Below are 22,257 nucleotides of genomic sequence, written 5' to 3' on the forward strand. Positions count from 1 at the left end.
AACCACCTTGTGAGCGTGGTAAACAACAAGTTGACCAACTCGGATATGGAAAAAAATTGCACACATACTTACGAATCAGTGTTTGACACTTCTGAATCCATGGTTTAGGGACGACACAAACCCGTAGTACATGCCACAGCCGAGATAAAAGCAGGGAGTTAGCCACCGTAGCTTTCCCAAGAATTGAGAGCGTACGTTGTTGTAGTAGGTGTACGTGAGTCTCAAGCTTGGTGTAAAGGCTGCTCAAAAAGCTATCCAAATGTTGATCATGGTGATAGAGGGGGTATCCCAGGTATGTCAAAGCCGTTGGAGAAGTACGATCATGCCATTGGGCATTAATCGTGTGTAACATGTGTTGCCATGAGGGATTAGGTTCACCTGAAAGTGGGAAAACCACGGTCTTGTTGAGGTTAACTTTGCCATTGGACGCCAATTTGTATGTCGTAAGATGTTGTAATAGATATTGCCATTCGGTGGGTGTACGAAGGAATACCAACAAGTCATCAGCATACGCCAATACTTTGATTGGTGGAATGTGTGGTGTATACAAGTTAGTACGAAAATGGATACGGTGATTCCATTTGGTCATGCTTGGATTAGTCAAAGGTGATCCTAATAATAAGGGGTCGGACATAAGGGTGCGGATAAGGGGTTCAAAGGCAAGGTTAAATAGAAGGGGAGAGATAGGATCACCTTGACGTAATCCACGAAGTTGAGACACGGGAGAAGATAGCCATCCATTAATGGATAGGGAGATAGAGGTGGAGAAGAAGAGGTGGAGGAGGGAATCAATGAATTGAGTAGGGAATCCAAACCTTGTCATTACCTGCCGAAGATAATCCGAATGTACTCTGTCATAAGCTTTTTCTTGGTCAAGTAACACACCCACTGATGGAGATGATGGAGAGAAACGCCGAACATGATGCATGAGGTTTTGTACCACCCAACCATTGTCTGAGATAAGTCGTTTGGCCAAAAAGCCAGTCTGAAAAGGGTTGATTAAGCGATGCATGATGGGTTGTAACCGGTTCGCCAACAATTTGGTAAATAGTTTCGCATCCGAATTAATCAATGACAATGGGCGCCAGTTGGCCAAAAGACGTGGGTCTCCTTTCTTAAACAACAAAACCATGCGAGTTGACAACCACGAACGAGGATACAAGTTGTGAAGAAGTGCTTGATTCATCACTAAGAGTAGCAGCTGGATCACCGGTTCCCACGTTTGCATGTGTTTGAGTAATTCAAAAGGTAAACCATCCATCCCAGGGCTTTTACCCAAAGGTGCGTGTTCAATGACTCGAACAAGCTCGTCCCAAGAAAATGGTCGCATGAGATTGTCTCCTTGTGTTTCTGTCACTTGCACTGAAGAAGGAATAGAAGATAACATCTTATCAACAGCGGCCTGGTCAATCTCGGTAGGGGTATAAAGATCCTTGTAATAGTGACGAGCATGTTGCATTATCCCACCCATGGTGGTGAAAAGTTCACCAGTGTGTGGGTCACGGAGATGGTGGATGGTGGTGGCGGCCTGTCGTTGTTTCAACACTTTGAAAAAGTACTTGTTGTTTCGTTCCCCTTCCTCGTGCCATCGGGTTGCTGTTCGTAACAACAATTGTTTCGTAACACGTTCTTGAATGTTGGCAATTTCTTTTTCAAGAGGTGGCAGTCGTGGGTCTCGAGTACCATGTTGTTGTATGATAACATGTCGACGACGTTGTAAAGTACGAAAGTGTTGTTTGGTGGTATGGCGGTGGCGGAAGCTATAATCAATAGCTGTTTCCTTTAAAACCGCTTTGAGGTTGTCCCAGCATGCTTGTGGATCCATTTCAATGAGCTCATCATCCAAGTGTGTAAAGTACTCCTTCACTGTATCCTGTAACAATAGATCAAATGGAGGTTGGCCCAACAGCAGTGGGTTAAAACGCCAACAGCCAGGGCCGGTGTCCATGCTGTGTATTCGAAAATCCACTGTCAGCATCTCATGGTCAGTCCAAGCACGTGACATGTGCCATTGCTGAGCATTAGAAATCATGGAGTGGAGGTGATGGGTGCAAAAGACGTAGTCCACAGTGGTATGGAGATTGCCCCGATGGTATGTAGGTGCTGCTGTAGGAGGAGAAAGCATACCATTGATCTCTGGATACATGCAATTGTGAAAATGCTCCAACAGAAATTGGCCCCATGGTCTGAGTCTTGAATGCAACTTGGTGTGAAGATGGGTGTTGAAATCGCCTATGACAAAGCACGGTTCGGAAAGATCTGTAAAACAGGGTAAATCAAGGAGGGAGGAGAAAAACTCTGGTCGTCGATCCCTTTCAGCGAATGCATAAAGGACCACAATACGACACAAAGCCCCATGTGACATACAAATGGTGGATACAATACAACGTTGGTCAAGTGTCACATAGGTATTGGAAAGTGTGAAGGAGGGGTTGAGGCAAATAAGGGCACAATGTTTAGTGAAGCAAGAAGAGGAATTGGGAAAAAGGCGGTGTAAGTGAGAGATGTCTTGGTTAGTAAGTGTTGGAGCATGCGTTTGGGATACTTCCTGTAGAGCGAGTAAATCAATGTTGAGATGCTGTGATCGTAGGTGTCGAACAAATTGAGATTGTGCCTCTTTGAATAGCGAGCGAACATTCAAAGAGGCGAGTCGTGCTGTATTATTATTTATCATATTATTGGTGATGCTGTGGGTCAGGTGATTCCCCAGCGGATTGTTGTAAACGTTGTTGGCTCATGTTGCGTGTGACACGTGTGCTGGATGCTGTATCAAGTTTTGGTTTCTTAGGTGTTGGCGTGTGCTGATGCTGATCGTGGTCGATAATAGGGTCGTTGTTGTCATTCATTCTATGGTCGTTGTCATGTTGAGGTGTGGTGTCAATGATCATTCGATTGTCGGCGTTGTCGGTAGTTGGATTGCTAGAGTCTTTGGTGACATTGGTGCTCTTCTTATGTTGATCTTCAACATCGGGTTGAGAAGCTGTATCAGTATGCTGATCATTGGTTGAATTGGATCTATTATCATCGATGATGGATGAAGGTGCTGTAGTAGTCATCTCCGAATCATGATCATCATCTACAGCTGACGCTGTGGTTGGGTACGTGTCAAGAAGCTGAGAATCGGTCAATGAATCCACCATGGCAGCTTGGCGTTCACGGTATACAACAGGACAATGTCGACGAAAATGGCCTTTTTGGTGGCAGTGGAAGCAAGTGAGTTCTTGAAGTTTGGGGCATTCCATCTTGCGATGACCTTGAGTGTTGCAATAACGGCAAAGAGGAGGTGCGTTTTTCCATGAGGCAGGGAACACATCATCCCAAACCTCAATGGGGATAAGGCGGGTGAGTGGTCTATAGTAGGGCTTATCATCCGACAACATGGCACCCGAAGGTGTGGATGTGTCCAAAATGACGGTAGCCTCTCCTTCGAAGGTTTCAGATTCAGGTTCAACGTATAGGCGGATTTGGCAGACACGACCATAGGCACTCATGGCGTTTTTCAATACTTGCTCGATGACATCTTGTGCAAGAAATGGTAGGTGAGAAAAGTTGACCTTGGTAATTTCTGCATCAGCTGACAATGCACGTGTAGCACGATAAGTGACGCCATCATAGGTGACACCATCCGTTAAAGCTTTGTCTCTTGCGTTATCGTCTTCGAAACGTGTCTCAATTAACAATGAACGTGGGTTGCGTGAACGTGAGATGGTTCTTGCTCCGAGGATAGTGCCTAGTTGTTTGATCGTCTGATAGGCGATAGCCTTAGATGGGAGGTTGGTGCCAAAGTCGAAGATTACGGCATTAGGATTCAAAGCTCTAGTGAGGATTGTTTCTGCCTGACGCGCACGTCGAGCCTCTTCATAACCTTGCTCTTCAAAGAGAGTGATGCTTTTATTGCGGACAACATTGGCCCAAGACCTGCGTCCTGGGGGAGGAAGTTGACCTGTTGCCATGGTAAGGGTGTTGGTGTAGGGTTGAGTGAAATGTGATTGGTCCGAATCCGAAAAAGTGAAATTTAGCGGGAAGACCCTCTCATTGTCAAGTAGTATTTTTTTTTTGTATTGTAATGGTTGTTTATTGAGGGGATATCATACCCCAAAATAAATGCTAACAAGTTGGGTCTTAAAACCAGTAGTGAGGGGAGACAAAGTATAAAGATCTAAGGGTAGGTCACGAAGACCAAACAAGAGAGAGAAGGGAAGACAAGGCAAAGATGGGTTACAAGAACCCAAAAGACTAGGTCACCATATCATCGGTGGGCGGGTCACGTGAGGTTGGGGTAGCGGATGTGTCCATATTGTCGAGATTGCGGTGCGGGATGTCAGGGTCAATAGCAATGTCAGTATGTGGATCATGAGGCTTGTCTTTTAGGCGGGGTTGAGAGGTGTCGTTTTTAATTGGCGGGGTGAAGCTGAATGGTGTAGGCGAAGGTGATGGTGATGTTGGTACTCGTTTTCTTTTAATCGGCGTTTCTTGTGTTGTATAATCGGGGCTTGCAGTTTTGTCGGTTGTTGGTTGAGGTCCATGGCGAATTGTGCAGTCTTTACGGAGGTGTCCGATTTCTTGACAGTGATAACATCTTGGCTGAGGTCGGTATGAGCATTGAATACGTGTGTGTCCTGGATTATGGCAATAACGGCAATGAAGTGGCATTTTGGACCATGTTGCATATATGCGGGCGGGATAGGATCCGTCTTTACGGGAGACTGATATTGTATGAGTTGGCTGTAGTGGTGGTACACTTGAATAATGTTTGTAGTCATTGGAGTCGGGATTGACATTGAGGTACACATAGCCTTTTCCTGTGAAAAGATGCTGTTCAAGATATAAGCCAAGTTCTAGTATTTGTCCAAAAGGTTTCAAAGCGGCAATGAGAGCTTCTGTCAAATGGAGTCGGTTATATAGCGGTATGTTCGAGAGGTTGATCCTGATAACATCCCAGTCTTCGGGGATTGGAAGTGTACCAAAAACTTTTGTTTCATCGGCAAGCGTTACTGGTAGATGCATGTAGTGACCACGTACTTTGGCATCGTTGAAGGCAACTTCGGCAATGACATGTTTACGGGTGCGATGGATGACAGCACCATGGATGACTTCTTTGAGTGGGGACTCACTGAGAGCCGTGCGAAATTGTGCGTCTGTTACTTTGACTTGGGATAAGTCGTAAAATAGTGAGCTGGGGTGTTCTGCGCGACGCCATACGGTTCTCGTGTTGGCCGGGGTTCGTTCATACAGTCGAGCTACCTCTGGTTCATTGAAAAGGGAGGAATAAGAGCGAGGTTTGTCTGGGGGTGGCTTGTGCCCCTGTTGTTTCTGACTTTTGGCGGGAAGAGCCATCTCTCATTGTCAAGTAGTATGACGACAATAGAGCCAAAGATGCAGAGGGCGTGTTTGTGTAACTTGAGTCATCAGCACAGGCGATGCATGATTCTTGTACACTATTTAGGATGGTTCAAAATGCCAGCTGATAACCTAGTCCTCCCATTCACCTCTGTTGCCCAATCCAATGCACGTGAACGATTGTCCTGCTCCAGCCCATCATTTCCATCATTCAACTTTCTTGATCCGAGGGGATTTGACTGAGCAACGCTCAAACACAGAAGTATCATCAATTATGAGAAAGATTAAATTGGTAAGTTATTTGTAACCTGCCAGCTAATAGCCCATTCCTCCCATTCGCCTTTGTTGTCCAATCCAATGCATACGATCGATTGTCCTGCTCTAGCCCAGCATGCCCAGCATTTAACTTCCTTGATTTGAGCTAACCTGGTAGTAAGGCAATGGGTGTTGTTGGATCATCATTATCATGTAAAGTGTAAAATGACACATACACACTCTTTTGCTATACGTGAGGATCATTTCTTTTATTTACGTGTACCCATTGTCTATTGTGAGGGTGATGATGACGATGGGTGGATGGTGTGTGTGTGGGGTCATTGAGTGGCCTCAGTGTAATAGCAGTAGGGGGATTTAAACTTGGGGACGGTAGCTCCACGACTTGAGACAACGCTTCTCTTCTCTTTCTCACTCCTCTGCTTTTATTCCATTCACGACATCCCGATCAAGGTAATGTGTTATCAAAGAGTGATCTTGTTGTTTGTGAGGCATTAGTATAGTTCTGAACCTGCATTGTCAGGGAGTGAGTGTGTCCAAATGCCGAGGAATGGAGTGTGGTGGGTGGTTGCTTGTTGCCATGGCGATATCGTTGCTTCCTTTTGTTCGTTACTATTCCCGGTCTACGCTTGGTGTCAACAGGTACATTCAGAGTCCAATGTTGCAGCCAAACTGGTTCCATTGACGTGTTAGCTTATATAGGGGGCAACTTTGGTTTCAAGACGTTGGCTGATTTGGCGTTCAGTTTCGGCTCAACTACACTACACCATGGTTTTCGGTTTCCAGTAACCAACAACAACGGGTCTTTGTGCATATGGAAAAGGCAAGTACAATGAAACAAACAATGAAAAGGACGTTTATTGTGCGTGTGTGCTAATAATGAATTGAATAGGTTTCTTTGGTCAGGCAATGCAACTTGGGGCATCATCATCATCTCTTTGGGTTCAAATCCCAGCCTGTATCAAGTGGTCGCTGCGTCGCTCTGCACTAGCCAAGTCTGCTGGAAAAGCTTCTTGGAACGCGTCCAGGGCTCTATAGGCCTGCGTTTGAGTTGATGGGTAGATGACAATGGGTTGTTGGAAGAGCATGATGGTTACCGTGTTGAGGTAAAAGGGGATTTGCAACAGCTTGTGAATGTGTTTAACCAACACGCTCTTGTCGTGATAGGCTCGTTCTTTCCCTTGAGGATTTCTTTTCATGAGGTGGGAAATGATTGGAAGTATTGGGGATCATTCTTTCTTTGGAGAGGATGAATGAGGACAATGATGAGCCTGGACTCTACGTAAGTGATGTCCTTCCTTGCCATGGATCGAACTGGCCTTGCGTGATTCGTGCAGTGCCTTCTCAAGAACAAGGGATCGACCGACGTTGCTCGTATGGTGGTGATTTGGTTTGTGAATTCCTTCTGATTTGCTTTCTTCCTTGGAGAGGATCGCCTAGCGGTACACCAAATCGTCATCATTCCTGGCATCATATGGTCTAACTTGCTTGCTTTCTTATTTATAGAGACGACAATTACGATGATTACCACATTCACAACAATGACGATTACGACGATCACCCCATCTACAACAATGACAATGATGACGACAACGAGATTCAAAAAGAAGCCTGCAAGATCCCATTCTTTTCAACTTGTGTATTTTTGGATGCTTGGTGTGACGGATGAGATTGACGACTGGTGACGAGTACGAGTAGGAATGATGACGGAGGACGACTACGACAATGGTGGTGGCAATGTACAGTACATAGCAAGATAGCTAGATGAAATAAAGCATTGTTTAATTATTACACGCTTGTTGGAGGTTGCTAGCTTGTGGATTACATACTATTGCTTCGAAGACGGAATAATAAAGGTGGCCCGGTTATCGGTCATGCAAGAAGTACATGGCTTTTGTGATACAATAAGGAGGAGTGGGAAGTGAGATGAGCTTGAGAAGAAAAAAAGTGAAGGAATCTCTCCATTGAGTTTCAGGATGAGTGACTCATTCAGTATGTATATGTATCTTTTTACATATACAATTTGGTTTATGCAGCTCGACTTTCTTCTCCATGCAAATGTGATGCATACCTTGACACACCTTCATTATTGGATGCTGTTTACTTACGTACCTTCACAAAAGGCAATCATCGTCATCATTCATTTGTGTAGCAACCTGTCAAGGATGTGTCTGTTACACCACCACGTGCCGTTTCACTCAGCTCTTCATCTTTCCGTTAATGCAGCCGACACCATCCACTAGGAAAAAGCAACTCCATCACGCTTACAGCACAAGTAAAACATAAAGGTGCCTGTATCTCCAAACTTTACAATCAAACGTGGGTTCTTTAACAGAGCAATGTGCTCGGCTTGGCCAACAGCACTATGTGTGCAAGTTTCACGTTCACCACTTTATCAGCTCATGCATCAATTTATCAATGCATCATCCCCAACAGACAACAATACTCACGCCCACAATACACAATAAAAAGGATGTTGTCGACGCCCATCATACTTCCCCACATCTCTTCCCTCCGTTATTTTCGATTGCTTACAAGGTCAAGTTTCCAAGGTTTTGTACGTATCCCATTTCTTGCAGACTTTGTGAACAAACACTGATATTTGTGGCCTTTCATAGTGCTTTATTTTTATCCTACTCTCATTGTCGTTGTATTGCGATATTGTATTCGTGTAATGAGGTAAAGCCTGGTCATGTTGCTTGATGAGTCGCCACTCATACATGCCACCTTGTTACTTTCGATATAGCTATCTCTCCGTGAAGCATCTGCAAAAGTTGGTTTCGGTGCCATGGTCTACGTCGGGTGCTGAAATTGTCATGGTGCACTTGACATGATGGTGCGGCAGAAGAGAAATTACCCCCAACTCCCAAGGTGGTGATTGTCCTATTGACACACATGCAGCTACCACAACAGTTATTGCCACACCTACCACCCGTCGCATTGCCTTGATAAGCAAATCTTTCGGTGGGCTCCAATCAAGCTTGTTGAGTAAGTAATCATAAAAGAAGCTGGCAACAGAGTATTGGCTATTGACTTTTCCTTTGATTTCTTTCGAATAGCGGGGAACATACCAGTGGCTGCACCCAATCGGTGCGGCAATACAATGAGATCGTCTACGGAGAGAATACCACGGGGACTTTGCCTGGACGAAAGGTCGACTTGCTCATCAAATCCGGTTCTAAGGATATTGAATTGAGCAGCTTGGCTCTTGAACAACAGTACAAGAACTTACGTACCAATGGCGCGATTCTCGGCCATCTACAAGTGCTAAACTCAGCCAAAATTTCGATCATGTAGTCATGGTCTGGGTTGGTGAGTTGATGAAAGAAGGAAAAGTATGAGAGCAATGAGAACTAACTTAGCCCTGTAGGCATGGTCAGGTGTATTTGGGAAGAAAGTTGGCATACTAAGGTCACCCAAGGGTCCAAAAGATTTCGTTGACTTCAAGGAGACATCGGATCTCTTGTTTGCTTATCAGGTATAGTGGCAGCTTATGGAGTGACAACATGAAGTTTAATCGTTGGCCTTGATTTTTTCTCTACAGTATAGTATCTTGAACATCACCGTGCAAGCACAATCTGCTATGGGAACATAGAGTACAAATAAGGATCCAACGTTGTGGGCTAAACCACGATATTAACCGGTTTTTCGGCCCTTGCAGCAGGATGATGGTGTTGATGACATCCGGACACATTCTAGCGTATAGCTTCATCTTTGTTATAAATGACTCGCTACCCAATTTAAATATAAGCAAATATAGTACTTTACTACTCAAATTCTATCCTTGATACCAGCTTTGACCATGTATGGTTATAATACATATAGGAGACGATTTGAAGGTGATGTTTAAGGATCCATCAGTGTCTTTCTTTTATGTATGCGTCCATGTTATCTCAAAAGGAAGGAACATCCATGGCTATTCTAAAGTTTATCTATGATGCTATGATGCTTATACGAATTCTCTATGAATGCATAACGGTGCGACAAGGTATGGAGGCACAAGAGAAATGACTTGAAATCACGTGAGAATGGTTGCACAGCACGCGGTGTTCTTTGACCAACAGCACATGATCGCTTTACTATCATCGTCAATTGCAGACAATCATTCCTTGGATCTTATACAATGATGGGCATGCTAATAAATTCGGTATCGGTCGTTGTGAGAGAAGCATTCATGCATGGTCGCCATGGATACCCGTGATAGAAATTGGACTTCTCATTCTTTATCCCAGCTGAATTGGATAGTGCGGCATTTTTCCCGCTGCCTCTTTATTGCTTGTCCCTTTCTCCCTTTTCAGTCATGGGCGATTCCTCCGATGATGTACACGATGCCCACAGCAACACCTTTACAATCTCTACCAATCACGACACGATAGCTGCTCCGGAGAGGAGACCTTCATTCAACCATCCTGAAAGCATGATGAAGCAACAGCCTTGTCTCGACAATCCAACCGATCCTTCACCCGAATATCGTATGTATGTTTCCAACTCTTTGCGAGCATGACTTTGACAACAACAACAAAGAAGAAAGATAAAAAAAGAGTGATTGAAGAGAAGGAAATGGTTCAATGGATAGGAGGAGGAGGATGGAGAGAGAGAGAGGGGGGTAGAGAATGTGGGTTCATTGTTGTCACTCGCAACCATTGGGTCATTGTATATTTATTTCAACTCATTTAGAGCCTGCATGTCAACAAGGAACAATGAATGATCAAGCAACATTGGCCGTGCCTGCATTGAATGGGTCACCATGGCCAACAACGACGACAGATGCTGAGCAACAAGCGGGCTCATTATGCGACACACAAGATACACGTTCATTGAGGAGCCGAAAGAGCAAGTTAAGCTTAGCGGATGAATCTTCAGAGCAAGATAAAAAGCATCATCACGGGTAAAGACAGATCCAAAAACGAGCATCCTTTGCTTTTCTTCTTGTCTTAAACGGTAGCACTCACTCGACGTCGATATGGGGTTAAGCGATAAGAAGCTGAGTAGCCATACCAAAAAGGGATTTCTCGAACGAATTGGCCTTCGCAAGAGCAAAAAGCCAGTGGAAGAACAACAACAGCAACATGAAGACGAGGAAGAAGAAGAAGGTCATCAACACCATCAAGAAACCATCGACGATCCTGATGAAGGTGAAGTGATTGCCGACGACACCGATCAAACAGTTACCTCGTCTTCTTTATCATCATCCACACCTGCACGCACTAGCATCGACTCCAACCGATCCGTACCTGCTGTACCACATCCCAGTATGTCAAGCAACCAACGTGATGGCACCAGCCTATTACCACATAAGGGTATACCAGTCAAGGTAAATGCATGTGTGGCTGTGTAACCTACTTTATCATAGCTGATGTCACAATACATAGGTCAAGTCAAAGCACAAGGCAAATCAGGATTGGCCACCTTTTTTCTTGGCGCAAACACTCACTACCCTCCCGAGACCTCCACCACCTTCTTCTTCAGATCGTGCAAGACGTCCTTCTCATGATGCTCAAGCCTATCAGAACAATCCTTACGGTGCTACTTGGACAATGAAGTTTAGCAAGGATGGCAAATACCTCGCATCAGCTGGTCAATTCTGTAACGTGTATGTTTGGCGTGTCCTTGATGAAACGGCTCAGGATGGTGAGAACTCCATTGATGTCTTTGAGGATGTGCATTACCGAGAATATCGTGGCCATTTGGCGGACGTGTTGGACATCAGCTGGTCAAAGGCAAGTGTGTGTGTATACGCGCTTGGAGATGAAACAATGACACTTGTTATTGCAAATAGAACAACTTTATTGTTTCAGCATCTATGGACAAGACCGTACGATTATGGCATGTCACTAGGGAGGAATGTCTCGGGGTATTTCCACATTTGGACGTGGTTACAGCCGTATCTTTTCATCCAAAGGCAAGTTTTTTTTTCATGCAGCAGCCTTGTAGTAGTAGTAGTAGTAGTAGTAGTAGTAGTAGTAGTAGTAGGCAATGGATCTAAATGGTTTATTTATTTTATAGGATGATCGCTTCTTCTTATCAGGTTCTCTTGACAGTCGATTGCGATTATGGAATGTCCCCGAGAAGAAGGTGGCCTTTTGGAACGAGATGCAAAATGGCAGCATGATCACCTCTGTGGCATTTACGCTTGACGGCAAGACGGCTTGTGCTGGAACACACAATGGGCAATGCTTCTTTTATGAAACACAAGGGCTCAAATACAACACGCAGATCAACATTCGTTTCGGCAAACGCACCTCCAAGAAAAGCAGGAAGATCACTGGAATTGAACCAATGCCAGGAACGCTCCCAGGAGATGAGAGGATTTTGATCACCAGCAACGATTCTCAGGCACGGCTCTACAACATGAAGGATAAGAGTCTCATGTACAAGTACAAAGGACCACACAACCTTTCCATGCAAATCAGGTCATCTTTTAGGTGGGTGTCTATATCATTGCTGCTGCAATAGGATGTGTATACTAATTTATTTAATCCATAGCGACGATGGTCAAAATATTGTATGTGGATCAGAGGATGGCAATGTCTACATTTGGGTCACTCAACCTGTCACCTACTCGCCTTTTCACCTGTGGCCAAGCACCGAAGTTGCATTGAGTCGATTTGATACAAACGATGAACACCTTGTTCCGAGTACTCAGCAAATGTCAACTTCACCACGTATGACATCATGGCTGAAACGTGGAGGTGAACGTCGAGGAGCACACCAAGACAAGTTGCGTATTCAGAGCGACTTTTTTGAAGCCCATCAACACATCACAACCGTTGCTGTGTTTGCACCTGCACGTACACGACAAGCGCTTGCTAAATCAAATCACGACATTATATACAACCACACGCCTTTGGATCCGGCCCTTGAAGAATTACGACGTCGACGTTGGAAGGCCCATACACATGAAGAGATGACGTTGATGCGAAGATCCTTTTCGGGTGGTGATCATCTTTTTCGACGTGCACAAGATTTATCATCGGATGAAGAAGATGACGAGGAGCTGGATATTGAGGATTGGAATACGCTAAGGGAGAATTACAACTTTCCCAATGGGCACATTATCGTCTCGGCCAATGATACAGGATGCATCAAAGTATGGCGTATGGATTCAGGTGTTTATGATGGTAGTGTCCATGTCCGATCACAGCAGAGACGCTCTCCCAAGATGTGTCATCGAAAAAGCAACAGCTTGGAATTATACGTGAACCATGGCACTTCTACACAGAAGTCGGCTGATTCTTCACGATCTAAACGACCCCACCTTGGCCATTTGTTCTCTTCCGTTGGTCGATCCAACAAGTCATGATATACTTTACTACTACAAATCATTGTAGATATACCCACACACATTACAGGTTTATCACCCCCTCCTTTTCAGGAATATCATTCCATGGTAATAAATGATTCGTCTTGCTTTATTGTATCATACATAATCAGTCAACTCGAAATCTATCAGCTTCGGTTGGACAATAAATTGGTGCATTTTCATTAAACTTGAGAGTCATTTGCTTTTGTTGGCTTGGTAGAAACATCATCTGCCTACAAATAATCAGCCTGCTATTACGAGTCAAAAGCAGATATATAGACTACTACTACTTACCATAGTTCCTTTGCAAACCAGCTATGCCCAACTACGGATGGGTGAAAGCAATCGACATCACTGGACATGTATGAAAGGGTGATTACCTCGTCATAATAAAAAGATATCAAGATAACATACCTAATGACTTGAATTGGAAAGCTAGAGACATCCATTTTCAACGGCTGGAATACTACGGCAAAGGTATCATTGGACGGATATCGAGATACGATCGATTCAAGAGCCGTGTTGTATTGTGGTGTCAACGTTCTCATGATGGTCCTGTTCGCCTCCGAGTGAGCACATTCGCATTCATGATCATGCATGACAAAGCTACTGCGTGGAAATGGCTGGCAGTATTCTGGATATGCTTGTGTTTCAATAAAGATTTCATCGACACGCATGACACCCACTATTACAACATCATGGAATAAGTACATTGTACATGGTGATGATGATCCCTCGTCTTACTTGCCTACTTGAACCAAGACGTTTCGAATGCTTTTGCGGATACGATCGATTGCATCAGCGGCGTTTATAGCGAAAGGGATAGGTAGTGACGTTGGTGTGGTGCATGAATGGCAAATGTCATTAGAGCCGATAAAGAAAGTGAGCAATTTCCAATCCGTGGGTTGGATTTGTTGATCATGATACAACTCGTCAAGCCTTTCAAGTAGGTAATCAATTTCATGGTCCAAATTTAGGCTACGTGCACCAGACTGAGCTGCATTCATCTTGTCAATGGATTCTCGATATTGGCCCTTTGGACAAATCTCGTCTCCAAAACAAATCGAAATCATGTGATCGCCCACAGAGGAGCCAAGTAAATTAGGCGAGTAGTATTGGATCAAGTTTGGTACCGTCATAGCACCTGGATCCTATGTATCATTGATGAGAGGTTGAAAAGGGACAATGTTTTGAAAAGACTTACACCACCCATAGCAAATGACACACCACGGTTCTCCTTGAGAGTATTCAAGCTGATGAAACGATTGTTGACAATACCTTTGGCTCCAAAACCAGCCATGACACTATCATCGACTTGTTGGCATACACATACAACTAATCCTTTTTTTGGATTGCTCTCACGTACCTATCGCCAATACCCATTACTAAACGAATATCATCAGGTCGAAGATCTTGGACTGATTTTGCACCTTCCCTTGGTGGCAAACGAGGACAATCAATGATAAGTGGGACGTTGTCATTGCTGTTGTTGCCTACGGGTGGTGGTAGTGGTTTGCCGTCCGGGGAAATAGCTGAAGCCTGAGCTCGGAAAACGATCGACATTACCAACGTGGGATAGATACTGGTAAACATTGAAAGTACAATTGCAGCAAAAAGACAAAGCGGGAACCATGTAGCTGATTTACCAACAGCAAGAATGTGATGACCATTATTATAATCCTGCTGTTGTCGCTCAACTCTTGCATTACAATTCGCTTGTTCAGGAGATGGTTGCGATAACGATGATAAGAATGCATTTCCTTTGACATAAAACATGATCTTCGTACGCTTGATATTGTATGAAAGAGATGAACAGTGTTTAATGGATGATGTTGTATTTATACAGCGGGAGAATATAAAGGGGCTAAACGATAGATTTGTACATTGGTGATCTTGGCAATATCAGGCAACATGGTTGGGTCGCTCGTATTCAAAAGGGTGATGGAGAGGTTGTGATCCCGACATAATGACCAGAAACGATCCTCCTCATCTTGATCTAATCCACGACGCTTGTATCCAATATAAATACACGTATCACGAGTCGATAAATCCTCAAGTGTCTTTGCCAGGTCGGTGAAAAATTCAGATTCGTATAGCACATCCGATGCCACAATCACGTGAGCTTTTCCAACAGCGGCTGCCTGCGCCGTATCACCCCAAAGTAAAGATTTGATCTCCACATTCCCTTGTTGATCATTCAAGTTGACATTGTGCTCGATAAGAGGAAGAGCTTCATCGAGTTCAGTGATAGTAACTTTATCAGCAGCCTTGTTTCTTGCAAGGTACAGTCCAAGTAAACCAGTTCTACGCATGACTTGTCAATATAATGATCCTCCTCGTTGTTGCATATCTCTTCTTCTTACCCAGCACTGAGATCAATCACATGGCCCAATTTCCCTTGTTTTTTGTAAAGACCTTCCAAGAAAGCCAGCATGACAATAGCAGAGTCCCATATCTTGCCCGGTATCCCAGCATCCCATGATTCGTTGATCCATACATCGCTTAGGATTCGAAAAGTGTCATGCACCATTTCTGTATTGGCTGGCCATTCCTCAACAAGTGCATCGCTTGGTTCGTGAAGGGGAGCATCGGCATCAACAATGATTGGACCCACCGTCAAAGGCATCACGTGTTGAAATCCCGTGACATTTTCAACGCTGCTCACCGAGAGTGTCAAATACATAGGCGTTGCCTTGCTGCTGTTGTCAATATGGGTCACACGATATTCGACTACTCCTTTGCCTGACGCTGCAAATCCATTGCCATTCTCGCGTATCTCAATGGTGCCTTGACCTCCATCCATTTCACATGTGACACGTACACGTCCATTGGGCTCCATGTCAGCACGTCGAAAAAGTCCAAGTTCGTTGACCAACAATAGATCGATCCGGTACCAACAATTTAGGCGAATGCGTGACACCAATGGAAGGCGTAGGTTGAGTCGATACAAAGCAAAGTGCTTCTCGAGTTGCATACGAAATCGCTCATCGTCGTTGCTCATTGTCGAGTACAAAGAGGAAGCGGTGGAACCAACAGCATTGGATAGCAAGCGAAAGGGGTGCACGTTGATCTATTTGGATTTCAGCTTAACCTCATGCTCTCTTTGTATCTTCCCAACACACCATGCCCAATACATACATACATGATCGACTACTAGTATTATGAATACAACACAATGGATGTTTGGGAACTTGTTACGTACGCGGGGGTCAAGGGAAGAGGGTGAATATGACTATTTTAAACGTTGTTGGCTGGTGGTGCAATGTTGATGGCTATACTATCTTGATCGGTGGATGGAGTGAAATAAAAGCCGGCCAGCAGAACTATGTAACTCAGGGTGAGAATGGATCCCTTAAAGTAGTTGGATTTGCCTTCTTGATAGGTATAAGTGAGCAAAAACACCGAAAAGATCACACAAATGACATCCCAACGAGGGAAGATAAGACTACATGAACATGATCTCTTAGCGTCAGAAGCACTTTTAAGCCTCACAAACCATTACCTAAATGTATATTGTGCAAGTTCTTCCTTTCCCCAATTGTACCATAATGAAAACGCAACCATGGCTGGGATTTGTAATAAACACACTTGCAATGCATATGCTGATCCGATCTCCATACTAAATACACAATGATAGCCTTCTTGTCAGCCTCTTGATGTAAAAGTCATGGCACAAAAAAAACGCAATAGCTTTACCTGAGAACAATGTTACCATAGAGGGCGAATGAAATGGCGTTCATGAATTCAGTAATATTAGGAACCTATGCATTGTGAAGCATTAGACATCGTAAAGATAAATGACAATGGTATAGTAAGAACTCACCAAGGCAAACAAGGTTAGACCAAGGAACTTTTCATCCACTGCCAGGTTTTTCATGACCTCATCAACAGTATCCACCAAGATCTCGGCAACAATCGAGTAGAGCAGGGTGCATCCAAAAAGAATAGTGAAACTCTTGCCTTTGCTCCAATTGGGGGAATCATGTCCAGCCGCTTCCTCTTCCTCAGCTTCTTCCTCTGGCTCTCTCGCATGGATAAATGCTGATGCAGGCACGGGTGCAGATCCCACAACTAAATTCTCGCCCCTTCTTCCTGATTGAGAATCGATGCCATGGTGTTCGGGGTGACTGGTTGTCATGGCAACATAGGGTACATGTACATTGCCATCTTTCAAAAAAAAAAGCGTAAGCAAGATATCGTCATATAAAAGGTAAATCACACTCACCACTACCAACTCGGTGCTCCAATGTGTCATGGTGTTGGCCGGGATGTTGTGGGGGTGGTGTTGACTGCTGCTGATGGATAAGATGCGAAATGATATGACCAGGCATCAATTTTTGATAATAGGACAGCTGCTGATGCGGTACGTTGTGTGCGTTGCCGTTCTGGTCGTGTTTTTTCCATACCATATCCACGTGCGTTCGCAGGCTAAAGACAATGCCAATCACATAAGCCTATAGACGCTTGGTTAGTGTACTATGCCAAGTAAAGAACAACCAAAAAAATCATGTACTCACGGATGGCAATATCGCTGCACAAAACCACATAAGAGGTTTCACTTTGTTTTGATAAACAGGATCGATGGTTGGATTCATTTGATCGAAATAGCACCTGGAGCACGCAATGTTGCCATCGTCGGCGTTTTCAGGGCATCCACTGCACCGAAGCTCAAACTAGGAACAAGATGTCAATTACAACATACCACAAAAACGATGCTGTGATGCTTACCGATCCGAACATTTGATAGAATAAAGTTGGCGTAAGGCTTCCGATGATGGCCATAATAAGCATTGTTGAAGTCACCTCTTTATCCCGAATACCAGTGAGTTATCACAGCTTTCTTTTGCACCCAACACGTGTGTACATACCTGCACTCTTTGCATTGAATCTTTGCTGTTTACGTTTGACACCACCGCTAATCATTGAACATCCTGGCATCAACAGGACACCTGCCATGACACTTCCAATCAATGCACCTTCCACCAACGCACTCTTGCCACCCATAAGCGCTACTGCATACAAGATGATCTCAATGATACTGAGAAAAAAAGACTCCTTTGTTAGATCATGTCTCCAAGATAGCCTCTCCTCCTCCTTTCATTTGTAGACATACCTGCCAAATGATGCATTGAGAAAGGCGCCAATACCCATACTTGATTGCGCCGAGACGGAAGAAATGCCCATGCCAATATAGTATGAAAGTGGAATAACAGATGCGAGAGCAAGCGTGAAAACGACAGGCGGTTTGGTGATGAAAGCATCCTCGGGAAGGTAGTGTTTGAGCACGTAATCATCAAAGATAACAAAGAATACCAAGGGCATGAGATTGATGAAGATGATGTTGATGCCATCATAGGTATACTTGTAATATTGCCATCCAATAGCTTGGTAGGTGCAAAGAAGAATAACAGCAGGGCGTCCTGTTTGTGTCATGTATGCTTGACCAGAGGGACTTGATTTGAATCGAAGGCTAAGTGGATGCCGCCGTAAATGTCTCAAGAGAATATAGTTGAGCTTGGCCATTGGAATGGTGATGACACAAAACCAGCATATTGCAGATACGACAAACATGAGAGGTGCTAATGTAAGGAAGCATTAGTGTAAGGAGGAGGAAGAGCAAGGAGATAGATACGAAAAGAGAGAGACACTTGCCAACAATGGTAAAATAAACAAGGTAGTACATCCATCCTGCAGGTCCGCTCTTTAAGATTGACATTGCCAGACTTTGTTTTCTCGGTGTGGTGGGTCGATCCAAAAGACCTGTTTCCTCGTCATCTTCGGAAGATGCAGCAGCAGCAGCAGCAGCTGTTGGATCATGTGGCGTTACTTCATCACCATGGTGTTCAACGTAGCGACCAAATGGCCATAAAAGGTAGATGGCGAGTTCACGCATGACACGGGAGTAAGCACCGCCGTCGGGTGGTACAAGAATCAAGGGCACCGAGAGAATCAGCATGACAAGAGCTAGCCACCAGCCAAAGATAAGCACCCATAAGATGTTGCCTGGATTGAGAAACAACTCAGGAGACGATGATGGCGATGAATGAAGAGCACTATTCGCCTTGCGTACCACCGATCGCGACTTTTTATACAGTGCAGGCTTCCAAATGGGCAACCCAAAAGGATGCCGTTTGTTCATTTGCTATACAACATTGAGTGTCATGAGATCGTTGTACAACTCCCATTACCGCATCCTCCTCTTCTTACCTCTTGTCTATCCTTGAGTGTCATTTCTCTGCTGTCAATGGAAGCTGCATCGTCGTCATTGTCACTTTCATGGTGTCGTCCTTTGTGTTTGCGTGACCTGAGCTGTGCCGAAGACGAAGCTGCTGCTGTGCAAGCTGTTGGATCGCTGTTGGATGTTCCCATAGTCGCTTTATCATCGTCATCGTTGCTGTCGGCACGAGAAATATGCACACGCTGATCTGAATTCTCTGGTTGTTGTTCTTGTTGTTGCTCGATGGCTCCATAGTGCTGCTGCTGCTGTTGTTGTTGTGATGGTGATGCAGCACGCCTATCATCCATGGTTGGGTTGGGGGAGGGAAAGAAAGAGTGAAACCAGCGATGATTCAAAATTCGATTATGCAGTAAATGTGTGCGAAAAAAAGAGCGCTTTATAAATCCTTTGACATGACGAACAAAGTTTGTCAGGTGAAGAAGGTGCTTGAGATTCCGATCAGTTGAAATAGCAATAGCTTTTTGGACACAAGGCACAAGGTTGCCACTTTTGTGCAATATCATCTGCTAACTCATTACATCATTTGCCGACATCCCCTTATTCATCTTGCATACTACAGACATACATATAGAACATACATATCAAACTTGGTTATAGCAATATGAACATAATAAATGGGAGTTGACTGCATTCAACAAGAGATCGTCATCCTCATAATATTACCAGTTCGTTCCCTGCTCGATGTCTTGTTATGGTTGATTACGCATTTCTGAAACCGAAAAAGTTTCATATGCGTTTATCTAATCACTTGGTCCCAGTGCTTGTATGCAACAAGTTACAGAAGAGTGGTTTGTTTACACTTGCACATCATAGCTGCCGCTTCCAACTAAGCTGCCTACATATACTTGAGCCGCCAATAAATATTGGTTCTATTCAAATGAGAGTGTATGCGATCGTACTTAACCAGCTAGTGATCATGCCGACTATCACTATAGTAGAAAGCGTCATTTTGATCTTAAATAGCGTTACACATCCCATTGGGAAACAATGACACTCCTTCCTAGAACGAATATGTGTAACAATGATCTTGCAGATCCTATTACTTGTTTCTCAAGAACAATGAAAGTTCCAAACACACGACAAAATGGATGGCAGCAATCATACATGGCATTAAAAGCAAGCCTTCCATTATAGGTATCAAAAGACTTAAATAGGAAAACGCACCGACAAGCATATAGGCAAGGTTACTTTGGTTGTTTATTGTGTGCTTTCATGCAAAAAGTACGTGGATGGCCTTTTGTTTGTTTGTTGTTGGGGTAATTTGACCTGTCGGATCGATCACCCAAGGGCGAGCACATTTGAACTAATAAGTTTTCTTCTCATCATTCGCCATCTTAAAAATGTGAGAATGCGTAGCTTTTTTATATATGTAAATCGCCCATGGTCCCCATGGTGGTAGTCATGGAAACAGAAGTGGGTGAAGCATCATTCTTTATAAAAGTCTCATCATAGCTGTCGGGGAATGATTAAACAGCGATTGATATTAATGCAGCCAAAAGAATCCCATTAGCACTGTGTGCATGCATAAAAAGTCAAATGCAAAAGGTGATGTGTATTGGACATAGGGTGGTAAATGATCAGGTATATCTTCTAGGATGCTCAGATTGGGAAAGTGGATGTCTGTATGTGTTGGGCGTGTATGGTGGAAATGTTGTTGGGAATAAAGAATAGAGATATCATCTAAGGAGAGGCGTCCGCTCATCCTGCTCATTAATAGAAACCGCAATGGCGTCATCGGGATGTCGAGGAGTTGTAGGCGTTGATGGGGGTGACGAAGATCTCTTGACATCATGGTATCCTAGAGCCGGGTTGACTTTGACAATGGTATCCACGATCCAAAATTGAACTGCGTTCATGATGCATGGGAATCTGATAAACGACCAGAGTATATATAATATAGATCAGCCATTGGTTTCCATTCCAACAACAACCCATTCCTCTGATGCTTGATTTTTACTTACACGAACATGACAAAAAGAACCTGGTATCGATAATTGTCACGTGTCCAAGCCAATGCCCAAGAGCCGATATCAAACAAAAAGGGGCACAAACGAAACAGGATAAATACGCATAGTTTCATGAGACCTTCAGCAATGATAAAAACAATCGTTTGACGTGCCCAAGGCCATATACGACGACGAAGAGGTGGCTGGCCGTATTGACCACTGCGAATGTAATCGACATGCAAGTATCGTTCAAGGACCCATTGAATTGAATGCAACCAGAACCAGAGGACGCCCACGCCAAGCGTTGTATCCACCAACACGTTCAAAAAGTACCATACGCATAAATTGGTCTTGGGGCCATTCATGGGTCTTCCCACAAGGTAACTCACTGCCAGATTAAGGAAATGGATGACCCCAGCACCTATGAATTGCTTGCTCACATCGAGTGCCCTAATAATCGAATCCATCTATAAGTCATTGTCATTTGTACAGAGAGGAAGAGAGAGAGTTTTACCATATGGGAACAGGTCGTTGGGGTCGTTCTCGCCAGCGTTTATAGAGTAATACCAAGAAGGCCGTTGTTGCCAAGCTCACTTGCACCACAATGGCAAAGCCGTCAAGTAGTTTGCAACCCTCGTCGTCGCCATCGCTGAGACAGGCAATGGGCTGCTGCTGCTGCTGCTGCATATGCATAGGCGTATCGACAACTGGTTCGGAATCAAATGCAGTGGGTGACATGGGAATCAAACGAGGATCGGCGAAAAGCAACGATGGGCTGCGGGGAGCCAGAAGTGGCAGGAGTAAAAGTTGCATAGACACAGCAGCGGTGAGAGAAATAAGGAAGAGAGCAGCTGCACAACACATAGCAGCTAAATGGAGAAAGCCCATCAGTGTAGGTTTCAGCTCATATTACGTCACTTGCTCCATGATAGAGGAATGCACCCAATTGGTAACCAAGAGGAATGAATGGATGGGGGCCCATTGCTTTGGAGAGAACACCATGGTGAATTTAGGCTCTCGGTAAAAGAGTCCCGATCATCTGTGATCCATGCACACAGTTTCCCACACACGCCTAGAATCGGTCCGAGCCAAGTGTTCTTGGCAACAACAACAGTAATAGCCATCCCCAATGTACATCCTCAATTCATTCACATGGG

At 44.3% G+C, this 22,257-nt stretch overlaps 8 protein-coding genes across 8 annotated transcripts; 1 reads left to right on the top strand and 7 right to left on the bottom strand.

Moving 5' to 3' along the window:
- Window positions 1-68: 68 nt before the first annotated feature.
- On the bottom strand, window positions 69-2,146 carry O0I10_000556 (uncharacterized protein; the record flags this gene model as incomplete). The annotated part of the gene is made up of 2 exons (XM_058480665.1): window positions 69-91; window positions 196-2,146. 2 exons carry the CDS (start codon window positions 2,144-2,146, stop codon window positions 69-71), a joined length of 1,974 nt encoding a protein of 657 aa, XP_058348229.1.
- Window positions 2,147-2,675: 529 nt separating this feature from the next.
- O0I10_000557 (uncharacterized protein) lies at window positions 2,676-3,953 on the bottom strand (the record flags this gene model as incomplete). Its single annotated transcript, XM_058480666.1, has 1 exon — window positions 2,676-3,953. One exon carries the CDS (start codon window positions 3,951-3,953, stop codon window positions 2,676-2,678), a length of 1,278 nt encoding a protein of 425 aa, XP_058348230.1.
- A 283-nt stretch (window positions 3,954-4,236) lies between these two features.
- O0I10_000558 (uncharacterized protein) lies at window positions 4,237-5,337 on the bottom strand (the record flags this gene model as incomplete). Its single annotated transcript, XM_058480667.1, has 1 exon — window positions 4,237-5,337. The coding sequence occupies one exon, from the start codon at window positions 5,335-5,337 to the stop codon at window positions 4,237-4,239; it is 1,101 nt and encodes a 366-aa protein (XP_058348231.1).
- A 4,576-nt stretch (window positions 5,338-9,913) lies between these two features.
- On the top strand, window positions 9,914-12,916 carry O0I10_000559 (uncharacterized protein; the record flags this gene model as incomplete). The annotated part of the gene is made up of 7 exons (XM_058480668.1): window positions 9,914-10,085; window positions 10,291-10,501; window positions 10,588-10,927; window positions 10,986-11,333; window positions 11,393-11,515; window positions 11,620-12,038; window positions 12,100-12,916. 7 exons carry the CDS (start codon window positions 9,914-9,916, stop codon window positions 12,914-12,916), a joined length of 2,430 nt encoding a protein of 809 aa, XP_058348232.1.
- A 127-nt stretch (window positions 12,917-13,043) lies between these two features.
- On the bottom strand, window positions 13,044-14,479 carry O0I10_000560 (uncharacterized protein; the record flags this gene model as incomplete). The annotated part of the gene is made up of 6 exons (XM_058480669.1): window positions 13,044-13,149; window positions 13,211-13,270; window positions 13,331-13,601; window positions 13,665-14,067; window positions 14,121-14,220; window positions 14,283-14,479. The coding sequence occupies 6 exons, from the start codon at window positions 14,477-14,479 to the stop codon at window positions 13,044-13,046; spliced, it is 1,137 nt and encodes a 378-aa protein (XP_058348233.1).
- A 275-nt stretch (window positions 14,480-14,754) lies between these two features.
- Window positions 14,755-15,917, bottom strand: O0I10_000561 (uncharacterized protein; the record flags this gene model as incomplete). Its single annotated transcript, XM_058480670.1, has 2 exons — window positions 14,755-15,220; window positions 15,280-15,917. The coding sequence occupies 2 exons, from the start codon at window positions 15,915-15,917 to the stop codon at window positions 14,755-14,757; spliced, it is 1,104 nt and encodes a 367-aa protein (XP_058348234.1).
- Window positions 15,918-16,153: 236 nt separating this feature from the next.
- Window positions 16,154-19,441, bottom strand: O0I10_000562 (calcium/proton exchanger; the record flags this gene model as incomplete). The annotated part of the gene is made up of 11 exons (XM_058480671.1): window positions 16,154-16,361; window positions 16,419-16,535; window positions 16,613-16,677; window positions 16,740-17,083; window positions 17,142-17,370; window positions 17,434-17,589; window positions 17,645-17,721; window positions 17,785-17,954; window positions 18,030-18,495; window positions 18,641-19,058; window positions 19,124-19,441. 11 exons carry the CDS (start codon window positions 19,439-19,441, stop codon window positions 16,154-16,156), a joined length of 2,568 nt encoding a protein of 855 aa, XP_058348235.1.
- A 1,389-nt stretch (window positions 19,442-20,830) lies between these two features.
- On the bottom strand, window positions 20,831-21,913 carry O0I10_000563 (uncharacterized protein; the record flags this gene model as incomplete). Its single annotated transcript, XM_058480672.1, has 3 exons — window positions 20,831-21,023; window positions 21,116-21,550; window positions 21,615-21,913. The coding sequence occupies 3 exons, from the start codon at window positions 21,911-21,913 to the stop codon at window positions 20,831-20,833; spliced, it is 927 nt and encodes a 308-aa protein (XP_058348236.1).
- Between the last annotated feature and the right edge of the window lie 344 nt (window positions 21,914-22,257).

Source organism: Lichtheimia ornata (genome assembly GCF_029851405.1).
Source record: "Lichtheimia ornata isolate CBS 291.66 chromosome Unknown scaffold00002, whole genome shotgun sequence".
Classification (NCBI taxonomy): Eukaryota; Fungi; Mucoromycota; class Mucoromycetes; order Mucorales; family Lichtheimiaceae; genus Lichtheimia; species Lichtheimia ornata.